The following is a 12,359-nucleotide window of genomic DNA, read 5'->3' on the forward strand; positions in this document are numbered from 1 at the left end:
TGTGTGTGTGTGTATTTTTGCATACTTATTAAATAAGAGTTGTCAATTTTTTACAAATTTACTTTATTTCAGAAACTTCATAGATGGCATGGAAATGTTTTTTTTTTTTTTAAGTTGGAACATCAGTGTGATTTATTCACACATTTTCTGAACTTTTAAAGCCATCATATTCAGTTTTTTTGTTGTTGTTGAATTTTCCTTCCATGTCTGAAGTTGTGATACAAAAGAGTTTAGTGCTAAATCTTGAAAACTGTTAATTAAATTTTTGTTTTTTGTTTTTGCCTCTTTTCAGCCCAGATTGAAGTTATCCCATGCAAGATTTGTGGCGATAAGTCTTCTGGAGTGCATTATGGAGTTATCACATGTGAAGGCTGCAAGGTGAGAAACAACAGACAAGAGAAAGGTGTTAACCACAAACTGTCTCTCTTTAATTTGTCCTCTTGTGGACTTTTTCACCTCTTAACCCCCACTGGGTCTGAGCTTTAAGTGTTGGAGGAAAAATAAGTGCAGCAAATTGTTCCTACATGAGATCTGGAGCACAAATTGCACAAAGTCCTGATGCAAGATAGAAAATTCCTCCAAACAAATTGTACAATCCAGCAGCTTGTATTTTTGTTCTTGTTATCTGTTTGTGTTATGTTTTTATTATTAAAATAATGAACCAATTGTAATCATCCCTTAACATATATTTCAATATTTTTATGTACCTTCATTTTCACAAGTTTTAGGTCATTAGCATGAGAAACAGGGTCTTTTGGTTTGTGAGCAAAGCATTTTCACTGCTATTTACTAGCAAAAATAGAGGATATGAAAGATGAAACCTGAAATCCCTAAAATCTGTGTTTAATGTATTTGATAAGTGTAAACAATTTTCAGATATAGCTAATATTCATTTATCAAAATGGCAAACAAAAAGCTGTAAAATAACCATTTACCAGACTGACGAATTTCGACTCTAAACTCAGCGTTTTGGTAAAACACATAAAATAAAACTCAACCTGATCAATGTTTTGCACCGAAAAGACACAAAACTTTTGATTATGCAAAAGTTTAGCATAATCAAACATTTTAGTCAAGAAAAGTAAGAAATTTTGAAATTAAAATTCAAATGGAGTCCTGTCTTAAGGTAACTTTGTTTTAAAAGCCACAGGCAACATTTCTGCAAAGCATCAGACTGCAAGCTAACTCATGGAGGAGACAGCATTATTTAATAACCAGCTTGTTAGACATGCATTACAATATTTCGCACAATAAGCACGTGTTATTATTGATTATATATTTCATAATAAGTTCTTATACGAGACAGGAGCATCAGAAAATTACCATAATGTGATCATACCAGTCCATGCCTCCCTCAGAAAAGCCTGTTTTCTCACTATATCCAATACAAAGTCTAAGTGTTCAACTAAGTGTATACTTCCAGTAGTTTTTTTCATCAGTAGTTGACAAAATAGCTGGTTAATGTTGCCTTTGTAGCAAAAACACTGCAAAAGAATTAGCCCTGCTGAGTTTTTGCAGTGCAACTCACCCTAACCCAGCCTTCTTCATCTCTGAAGCTCAGTTATTACAGTATCGTTCCTTGATGTTGTTTAAATTGTTATAACAGTTTTCAGTCTGACTGTGCATCGACTTTGAGAGTCAACTGAGATGGTGAGATGAGCTGAAGTGATGTCATATTTGAGAACCGTGCAGCCAGAAGGCCAAGATGGGTAAATCCCAACAAGTTGTGCCAATCCTTTAAACTTCACAGGTAGAAGTCTGTCACAGACCAGACTTAGTTTGTTGTTTTGTTCTTATGCTTATTGTCTTGCAAGTCATTTCACAAGTGAGCTCATCAGAGACGTTGTAAACCTGGAGTCCCGTGACCACAAAAACACTTTCATACCAAAGAAAAGCAGTCTGTCCAGGTGTACGAGTTACTGATGTCTTGAATGTTTCAGAATCTACAGAGCCGTGATGATATATTTCACTAAAGATTTATTCAGTTTTGCTTCTTTTTGCCACACTTATGTGTTTCCGGACGTCACAAAAGTTTAAATAACAAAGTCAAAATGTGGCTTTCAGCTCATGATTCCATTGATTAAGGAAATGAAACTATTCAAACCAACATTATATTAGCCCACCTTGCTTATAGCATGAATTTTGGTTGTATTTCACCACATACGCACAGGATTGGTTTCTGCCTGACCCGTAGAATCAGGAAATTTTATAATAAAAGCTGACTGACAGCATGATCTAAAAAACAAATTAAAAAATAGAAAACATCATGCAGTGTAAAGAAATTCAAGAACAGATGAGGAACAGAGTCTATTAATCTGGAGAGAATTATGTAGTCATTTGTAACCCTCCCACGGTGAGAGCCGTTTTCCACAAACGGAGGAAATATGACACAGTGGTGAACCTTTGCATGAATAGCTAGTTCACCAAAATGGCTCCAAGAGCGAATGAGCAATCAGGAAGTTTTCCTCAAAATCTGCATCCAATGAAGAGTTCAAAAATTGAAACCAAAGCACAAAAGTTCATCTCACATTTGCTTAAAGAATATTCTGAGGATCCCCAAAGGTTTCTGATAAATGATATCCTGATAAATTGCGTTATTTCTCAGGTTACCTTTATCTGAGCTGTTTTTGACTTTGTCTTCTCTGTTATGACAAAATGTATCATTTTCTAGTGAAATAATGAAATATTCAGTAAGAATGTACCTCATGTCTTAGTGTTTCTGATTTAAAACTTATGCTTGTGTCTTGCGCTGTTACCCGAACCCTTAGGGCTTCTTCCGACGCAGCCAGCTTCCCACCGTGTCCTACTCCTGCTCCAGGCAGAGTAACTGTCAGATCGACCGGGCCAGCCGGAACCGCTGCCAGCACTGCCGCTTGCAGAAGTGTTTGGCTCAGGGCATGAGCAGAGACGGTGAGGCAGAACCGGACATGTTGACTTTCCCCTTCGCTTGCAGAAGTTCCCTGATTGCTCGTTTACCACCATGTGCTCTTTACAGCTGTGAAGTTTGGCCGCATGTCCAAACGTCAGAGGGACTCTCTTATTGCCGAAGTGGAGCGACACAGACAGCAGCAGCAACAGCAGCAGCTTCAGGACGACACGCAGGTGGAGCTGTCCTACCCACCAAAAAATCGCCAGGACCACTCCCCGCAGCTCCTCCAGCCCATCGCCACGCCATACTCCTACGTTGGCGACACCTACGGTGCAGAGGTCCACCCCTATCTGGTTTACTCCCCGAGCGACTCGCAGGGGTACCGGGGCTCCGGTGTCTCCCCTACATCCAGATTCCAGGGGAGGGGGGACAGCGGTGGACACCATGACATCAGAGGTGAGAAACTGCAGTGGGAGCTCTCGTTAAAAGCAGTTTTTTTCGTCTTACTCTTGTCGTTCCTCACTATTGCTATTTTCTTCATTTTTGTCAGGATTTGACTCCAGACAGCAGCATCAGGATCTCATGGCTCTTCATTCCTACAATCCTCTCGATGACCTCTACAACCACTATCCCCACTCTCTGCGAAACATAGGTGAGCAGTCAGCACAGTGAGTTCCTCGTGGTTAATACTTTGTAGAACCGAGTCTTTGCAGGCGAATCTTTACCAGTTTTGCACATGACTTTTTCTCCTATTCTTCTTTGCAAAATAGCTATAGCTCAGTCAGCCTGGATAGAAAGCGTTACTGTCATTCTCGTCCAGTCACAAGTGTTTCACAGCCTGGAACATCCATCGTCCTGAGGAACCTTTTACCCACAGCATGATTCTGCTACCGCTGTGTTTGACAGTGAGGAAGCTGTGTTCAGCATTGTTTTAGGAAAACTCAATATGGTCCCACCTGATTGCAGCCTTTCTTTAACATATTTGCTGTGTCTCCGCTTGATTTGGGGCGACATTAAAATGTCTAAAAACTATCTTTCAACAGTGGCTTTCTTCTTGCCACTCTCTCATGAAGACCAGATTTGTAGCGTGAGTGACCAACACTTTTACAGGCAACCGATTCTCCTGCCTCAGTTGTGAACCTCTGCAGCTCCTCCACTTATGTCTCTCTGATTAAAGCTCTGCCTGTCAGTTTGAGTGAGCTTCCATCTCTAGCTCGGTTTGCCTTTGTGCCATCCTCTTAATTTTCAAACATGACAACACTGAGATAATATTTATAACCCTGCCTGCCTTCTCAACCTGCCTGCCGTGTTACTTGATCTTTATAATGGCTAATGTTCACTAACATCCATCCATTCATTTTCTTTACACCCTTGTCCCTTAGTGGGGTCAGGAGGGGTGGTGGTGCCTATCTCCAGCTAACGTTCCGGGCGAGAGGCAGGGTCACCCTGGACAGGTCGCCAGTCTGTCACAGGGCAACACAGAGACAAACAGGACAAACAACCAAAGACACACACACTCACACCTAGGGACAATTTGGAGAGGCCAATTAACCAATTAACCCGACAGTCATGTTCTTGGACTGTGGGAGGAAACCAGAGTACCCGGAGAAAACCCACGCATGCACAGGGAGAACATGCAAACTCCATGCAGAAAGACCGGGGCCGGGAATCGAACCCAGAACCTTCTTCCTGCAAGGCAACAGCTCTACTAACTGCGCCACTGTGCACTGTGAAGTTCACTAACAAACAAGTGGAAAAACGGACTTGTTGCAAATTCACGGCACACTTATCCTTTCACTTTCATTTTATAGTTATGCACTTTGTTGTGTTGCATTAAACCCGGATACATGAAGCAAGGTGGTGCAAGGCACTGTATGCCTTCAACTCGTGATTACATTTGTAACACACAGGCGTTTTCTCTCCCTTCTTCAGATGAGCTGTGTGCCAGCATCGTGCGTTCCCACAGAGAAACCAGCCAGTACAGACTGGAGGAGCTGCAGGCACTCAGATGGAAAATGTTCAGCAGAGAGGAGATCCAAGCCTACCAGAGCAAGGTATCACCACACTAAAATTACCGTATTCTACTTTTTTTTTTTTTTTTTTAAATTTCTCAGGTTTCCTCTTGTGTGATTCAGACAGTCTCATATCAAAACACGTAGCTTCTCGTGGCTTCAGGTCGCCTTTGTTTGATGAATCAAACAGAAAACAGAGAAAACTTCTTTCATTGTTTTTTCCCCTCCTTCTTGCTCTCTGATCGCTCGCGTTTGTGAAATATAAGGACGGGGTGATGGTGGTGGGAGTAAATTAGGTCATTAAAATTGCAGCAGCAGAAGTATTTATAGTGTCTTTAAAATATTCCTCCCCTTTGATTGTTTTTTTTCCATTTTGTGCTGCTGCAACCACAAACTTCAGGTGAGTTTTTATGTGACAAAGTAGTGCAAGACTCAGAGGCAGGCAGCTAAAGATACACAATTTAAAAAAATTTTATACTAACAGAAATATGAAACATGTGATTAGCCCCGTTTACTCTGATTCCCATAAATAAAATCCAGCTTTAACACCTGCCTTCAGAAATCACGCAAACAGTAAAAGGACTTCTACTGTGTGTCATTTAATCTTAATATAAATCCATCTGCTCTGTGAAGCTCAAAGGTTTGTTACGTTTTGAACAAACACCAACATGAATAACTTATATACACTTACATCTCTGACCTTTATGGATGAGTAACATGAAGAAAACCACATCTAGTCAATTCTGCTGCTCAGACACTTTATCGTGTCGTTAAGCCATACAGGTAACACAAAAAACGTGGAGGATGGTGGCAATGGGTGGCAAAAGATACAGATTTATGCCACACTTAAGATTTTTATTTTGAAGTTTATTTTTGTCATATATTTTTTATTTTATTAACTAAAAAAAAATAAAAAATTCCAATCCCACAAATGCGAGGAACATCTGTTGAGGTTTGTGGTTGTTATGTGAGAAAAGGGTGAAAAAGTTTCAACGAGTTTTAATAAATTTTGCAGGGCTATCTTAGTGGAAATAGAATAAGCTTATGTGGGACTGCAGAAGTTTGCAGCTCATTTATTATGCTGCGGATAAAAACTGTGATAACAAGCAATCCTAATTGCGTTTTCCAGACGGTGGACGAGATGTGGCAGCACTGTGCCGTCCGACTGACTGAAGCTGTTCAGTATGTGGTGGAGTTTGCAAAACACATCCCAGGTTTCCGCATGCTCAGCCAGAACGACCAGATCGCACTCCTCAAAACCGGTAAGACTTCGGCAATCTCTCGCTTTATCCCAGTAAAACTTGAATCCCTGCAGAAAAAAAGGTCAATCCTCCGTCTTTCTTATATCTCCCCCGCCAGGCTCCATGGAGGTGGTTCTGGTCCGAATGTGCCGCTTCTTCAACACAGAAAACAACACTGTTTTCTTTGATGGAAAATTTGCTGGGACTGAAGTCTTCAAGTCTCTGGGTAAGAGTCTGACTCAGGCTCATAAGCCCTTTGTGATTAAGTTGATGGAAAATTTATGGGGACTTATTGGTCATTTCCGATGTCTTTTCCCTGAAGCGTGCGGTGATTTAATCGCAGCGGTGTTCGACTTCGCTCACGGCATGTGTGCTCTGAAACTCACAGAGCAGCAGCTCGCCCTCTTCAGTGCTCTGGTCCTAATCAACGCTGGTAAGTCTATAAAAATAAATAAATAAATAAATGCAAGAAGTTGTTCAGTATTGACATGTTGAAGCTCAGATTTGTCCCACTTTACTCTTCCCCAGGAGTTTTAAACCTTTTCTAGACCATAAAGATCAACTACAAACACATCATAGTGCTCTTTCACCCCCAGATAAAGATGAAAAACAGGTTTGCATCTGGAAAATGCAAACATGATTCATTATTTGATTTATTTATTCACACAAAATTAGTCTTCCTGTCACTGAATGACTCCTAACAGACAGACACTTTTCTCATTTACAAAAATATTCACACCCCTTCAGCTTTTTCACATCATGTCACACCACAACCACAAACCTCAATGTATATTTTCATCAGAATTTCATCAGAAAAAGTGGAGCACAATTGTGAGATAGCTGCAGGCTAACTTTTTTGGCCATTCTTTGCAAAAAAAAATGCTCAAGCTCAGTGGCAATGTAAAGCTTCTGTGTTCTTGGATTTTACCACAGATTTTTTGTTTAGGTCTGGACTTTGACTGGACCAGTACAGCACATGAATCTACTGTGTATGATTAGGATTGTTGTCCTCCTTTTTACAACCCTTTTACATTTATCTTCATCCATCCAGAACAGTTCCTGATCCTTTCATGCAAAAAAAAAAAAAGTCTTAATTTTGAAGCATGTCTCGATACTGTTTTTATAGAAATCGGTACGCAGATGCTTTCCATTCAATCTGCTTAAGCTTAAGCTATTCTGGAAAGAAGAACTGTAAACAATTTTTGTCTCTAGACGTGCAAAAGACACACTTGTTACAGTGAAAGGCGATTCCAAAAAAAAAAACATTAGTTGGAAGAGTTTAGCACAAGGCATGCAAGATTTCTAATTATAACATTGCAGCAATTTCATTTGAGATCGCAATTAGGCACCACGTCACGTTCACATACAGTAAAATTTGTGGTTTGTCAAAGGATATAAATACTTTGCACTTGCATGCTTTCTGTCAATCAGGCAAATTTTATAATTGTTTTAAATTTGTGCAGACCGTCCCTCTCTAGAGGACAGAGTGAGAGTCCAGCGAGTACACAGAAGTGTGGAGGTGGGACTCACTCACATCCTTCACCGAGACAACCACGACAGTCTGTTGCATAAGGTACATGTTTCCTCTCGCATAAATATTCTCACACACGGTCCTCACCGCCTTTGCTCGTCTGACTGTCCACATCCTCTCTGCAGCTCTACCAGAGGATGGCAGTGTTGCGTTCGCTGTGCAGCCTGCACATGGAGAAGCTGCGCTGGTTCAGCCAACGATACCCGCTCACTGCTCACTCCCTGTTCCCCCCGCTCTACAAAGAGCTGTTCGCGTCCGAGGCCGAGCTGCTGCCGGGGGCCACTCACTGAGCGACCGGCGGGAGACCCAGACATACACACATGTCCGCAGACGAGCAGAACCTGGAGTTTTATTGGTACTTCTCAAAGGAATCTGTATTCTGAATAGGAGGAAACTGTAACTGTATTGGATTACTCAATGATTTCCTTTGATTATTTCAGGGAACTGTGAATTTTGATGTTATTTGAGAGTATATTTTTTAGGATTTATTTTGTCTCAGGATGTGCTGTCATGATTCTTCCCAGCTGTAGTTACTGAGTTTGTCACAGTTTGTTTATGCAGTTATTCAAAGAGGCAGGATGCGCTGTCAGTGTCAACTTAAAAATGAGCCCAACATCTCTCTGCAAATGAAAAACGTCACTCAATGCATCTACCTTGTGTGTTTCGCATAAGCTTGGATACAACCTGAAATTACTTTTTTAAAAAAAGTTACAGTAAAAACAAAATACTTTTAGTCCGATTTAAAACCAGAGTGTTTCACTGGTGCTGTAAGCTTTTTTAGCAGTAAATACCACACTGGTTTAAAAAAAAAAAGAAAAAGACACAAACTGTGCTTTCCGGTAAAAAAACAAGCAATAAAGATAACGAACTGTAACAGATGTTGACCCCATTTCACAGGAAAAACATTACATAACCCCAATTTTTCTGCTGTCACTTTATTTTCTTTCCATGTTTCAAGTTAGTGTAAAGTTTCTTTATTATTCACATCTAGAGATGTTGATGTAATGTTAAAATATTCTTGTTCGAAATGTTTTCTGGTTCGACCGTTCTCTCTTCTGCTCAGTGTTTGTTTTCCAAGCGGTTTTTGGCTGCATCATTGCTTTAATAAACATTACAAAAACAGAGACACTTTTTGCCTCATCATAGCATCTCCTCCCTAATGTAAGAAGATTTGTCCCATTGTAAATGTTACTAAGTTCCAGCCAACCTCACTTTCTGTTTCTGTGTCTTCAGAGAAGTTTTTTCCCCCTTTTTTGCTCAGATTGACCATTAAAGCCAACAGAACTGTTTCCCTTTGTTTAGCAAAACTCCTGCAGGGTTTTATAACTTTTAAGCTCTGAAAGGATTTGCATTAAATCTAAAAATGTTTTGTTACATCTAGCCTTTTCCTTTTTTTTTCTCTCAAAATAATATTTGCCCTACATATCACTGACAGGCACTAAGGTCAAAATTGATTTCGGCAAAAGTATTGAACCCTCCCCCACCCCCAGCTCTACACATCTACAGACTGTATTTTAATGTTTTCTTGGCTACATTTTCTTTGTAGAATATCTCAACCTCAGACAGAGTGGATGGAGGATATGTGAATGTTCAATTTCAAGTTGTGCAACAGATCTTCAGCTGGATTTTGGTCCGACTTTACTAAATCATTCTAACACATTAGCATCCTTTCATCTGTACCTCTTTTTGGATGTTTAGTGTTATGTTCCTGCTGTAGATGAACCTCCGGCTCAGTATTAAGTCTTTTGCGACCATTAACAGGTTTTCTTCCAGGATTGCCCTGCATTTAGACCCTGCATTTTTCCATTAACTCTGATAAGCTTCCTTTCTGTTTCTATTGGCCCATTTTTACATTTGCAAAATCCCCTACATTGCTTGTGGCAAACTACAAAATGAACTTTATGTGGCTTTGTCTCAGCATGGTTTTATTTTGTTCCAGTCTTCTGAAAAGGCCGGACAGAAGGAGTGTCCGACTGTTTACCTCTGCAACTGCTCCATCGACCTCTAAATTACTTTCCTTGTTAATTTTCTTCCTTTCTGAGTCAAAAAAGAAGAAAGGATCAACCATCTAAAGTGACAGGTCTAAATAAAAGCTTGTGTTGCTCGCTGTTCTTTTTTGAGATGGTTGGACTTGATGTATCAGAGTAACGGGTGACAGAATACACATTTATGACAGACTTTTTAGATTTCTAACAAACATGAGAACCATAAATCTCCTTCATTCGTCTTCACGACCCTCAATACTTTGTGCTGATCCCCAAAAGGCCTGCGCAATGCATTGGAATTGGTGGTTGTCACACGATAAACTGAGAAAAAGTTCAACTGGTTTGAAAGAGGTACTGCATTCTTCAGTGTTATTGGAACAGACAATAACCCTGAGTCTACGTAAACCTTCAGATTAACTCCTGAGGTTGTGACAACAAACAGACGTGGCAGTAAGATTAAACTAACTCTGCATGGATGACTGAACCGTTTTCTCTGGAGTATAAAAATGTTACTTTGTGTAAATGCAACTGTATAACACTGGAAATACTTGTCCTATTGCATGAGTTTCTTTGGAAAGTTTTCCTCAGTTTGCCAAATGCAAATCTGTTGCTAACCAGGTTAAGAAAATGCCATTTAAAATAGCCTCAGTTTTTATTTGATCTGACAGAGAGCGGACGCTTGAGTTCATATGGGGAGGTAAGGAAACGAAGGCATGACACTACAAGTTAAATAAGACATAAGTCAGATTCTATATAATACAGGTATTTGGATATTCAGTTACTGAAACCACTTTAAAAGAGTTATGCTTTTGCCTACCATGAAAATGATTAAATGACCAAGGAGCAAAATAAGAGGACAAAGTTGAACCAAGTAAAGTAAAAGTTCTTCTGAAGAGTAGAGAAACTCGAGGACCTTAAAGTAAAACAATATGTGTCAGGAATGTACTCAGTTCAGAAGGGAGTTTAGAGTTTTCCCAGCTTGGTACATAAACATGTGGCAGTGTTGGTGATAAAGTCAAACAAACCACAAAATAAAGTAGAAATTAATGCGTTACGTGCAACAAGCTTAGTGTAATTAGGAATACGGTGAACGGGACTTTTCACTTCTCGTTTCATTTAGAACATTTTTTAAAAACAAGCTCTTGGAAAGTCAAACTTCCAGAAAACTGCTCAGACAGAGTTCCTTTAAATCAAGGCTAAAACCCCCATTAACTGGAACATAATTCCTTTTACTCTGTATTCTAGCTATTTTTTATTTCCCCTTACTCTGCCACTGTGATGTCATTTTGGATGTCTCCTTCAAGTAAAGCACTTTGAATTTTTGTTGCTGGAATACAAATACAAATGCAAAGAATCTTCCCTTGCCTAGCAGTGTGTTTGGCACAAAAGCAACACTGCATCACCAAAAATATATAAAAAGAAAACCTTCATATTTCCCCGACGGTGAAATATGAAGGTGGTAGCGGTCTTCAAAAGGAACTGGGCTGGAGCCAAGGTGGATGAAGTTATAAATACTTGCAAATGTTGACCCCGAACCTTCAAGTGTCAGATAGAAAGAGGACTAGTCCAGAGCATAGTGAGCCATTATCATGTCAAGCTGTGGTATGCGGAGGGAAGATTGAATTCTGAAACTGAGCAAACAGCTTGAACGGCACAAACCTGTGCAGTGAGGTTATTACACCTTTTTAAACGTGATGTTTTTTTTTTCCTTACTGATAGATTTGTTTTTCATTTGAATTGTACACGATATGAGGAAAGTTATGTTTCCCCCGAGGAGCTCACATTTCTGAAAAAGAGACAGTGAATCTAAATGTCAGCTTCTAAAAATGTCCCAAACAAGTGAAGATAAAGAACACAAAGGACCTGCAGACTTTGAGCAGGTCCGTGTTTTTAGAGCTGTTTATTATTTTGTACCCACCGAGCACATAAAAGGATTTCAACACTTCTGTAAAGATTCGGGACTCCCCAACTCAACACCAAGCCAAACGTTTGATCCTGATGTCTGCATGACGTTGTGGGAAGGGCAGAGAGGAAAACAGGAACCTCCTCCCAGTTTGACATCTGGCCATCAGAAAGCAAAGTGTGAGGCATTTGTTAAAACAACTGCTGACATCTGAAAAGGGGAGTTTTTCTTTGGTTTGACTTGTTTTTTTGTGGAGGTCGCAATAACCTTGGTGTCAAACTCAGGGCGTTAGCAAGGAAGGGAAGCAAATGAATGGAAGAAAAATCCATGAAGCTACCACTGCCTTTAGAGCTGTAGAGCTTTATAATAGCTGAAAAATAAACATGGCATGATAATTTTCACATTACTGCCTTCAAATATCACATCATGTAAGGGATCTGTGTAAAAAACACTGATATCTGGATGGATTAATTAATTAATCACTGACAAACTTGTTAAACAGAAACAGAATTTGAACAGAAACAGGACTTTTTTTTTCCATACAACATCATCAATCAAAAAGGCTTTAATGGCAACTGATTTATTATCTGTTTGGTGTTATAGTATTGATTATCTCCTAATATCTTAATTTCTTGTAATTGTCTAGATATTAAAGATAAATGATAATGACTAATCAGGAAATTGGGTAAACTGAAGAAAGGTAAGGATGAACGCAGAACTACGGAAGCGCATTGCTATCATGCAGGGGGAAAAAAATTGAGCGCTATCACGTTATAACGTGATAGTTATCTTGTTAAAACGTGATACATATCACGTTA

The 12,359-nt window shown here is 39.7% G+C and overlaps 1 protein-coding gene across 3 annotated transcripts in view; it reads left to right on the forward strand.

Annotated features, from left to right (window-relative positions):
• Window positions 1–8,779, forward strand: part of rorc (RAR-related orphan receptor C) — a 26,869-nt gene extending 18,090 nt beyond the window's left edge. For all 3 annotated transcript variants that reach the window (XM_017309222.1, XM_008431676.2, XM_017309223.1), the window contains 10 exons: window positions 293–378; window positions 2,769–2,910; window positions 2,996–3,325; window positions 3,420–3,521; window positions 4,802–4,923; window positions 6,011–6,143; window positions 6,241–6,348; window positions 6,445–6,555; window positions 7,586–7,695; window positions 7,779–8,779. In XM_017309222.1, coding sequence (XP_017164711.1) covers window positions 293–378; window positions 2,769–2,910; window positions 2,996–3,325; window positions 3,420–3,521; window positions 4,802–4,923; window positions 6,011–6,143; window positions 6,241–6,348; window positions 6,445–6,555; window positions 7,586–7,695; window positions 7,779–7,943 — 1,409 coding nt within the window. In that variant the 3' untranslated portion in view covers window positions 7,944–8,779. The remainder of the gene's footprint in view (window positions 1–292; window positions 379–2,768; window positions 2,911–2,995; window positions 3,326–3,419; window positions 3,522–4,801; window positions 4,924–6,010; window positions 6,144–6,240; window positions 6,349–6,444; window positions 6,556–7,585; window positions 7,696–7,778) is intronic.
• The last annotated feature ends 3,580 nt before the right edge of the window (window positions 8,780–12,359 follow it).

This window comes from Poecilia reticulata, linkage group LG16 (genome assembly GCF_000633615.1).
Source record: "Poecilia reticulata strain Guanapo linkage group LG16, Guppy_female_1.0+MT, whole genome shotgun sequence".
Classification (NCBI taxonomy): Eukaryota; Metazoa; Chordata; class Actinopteri; order Cyprinodontiformes; family Poeciliidae; genus Poecilia; species Poecilia reticulata.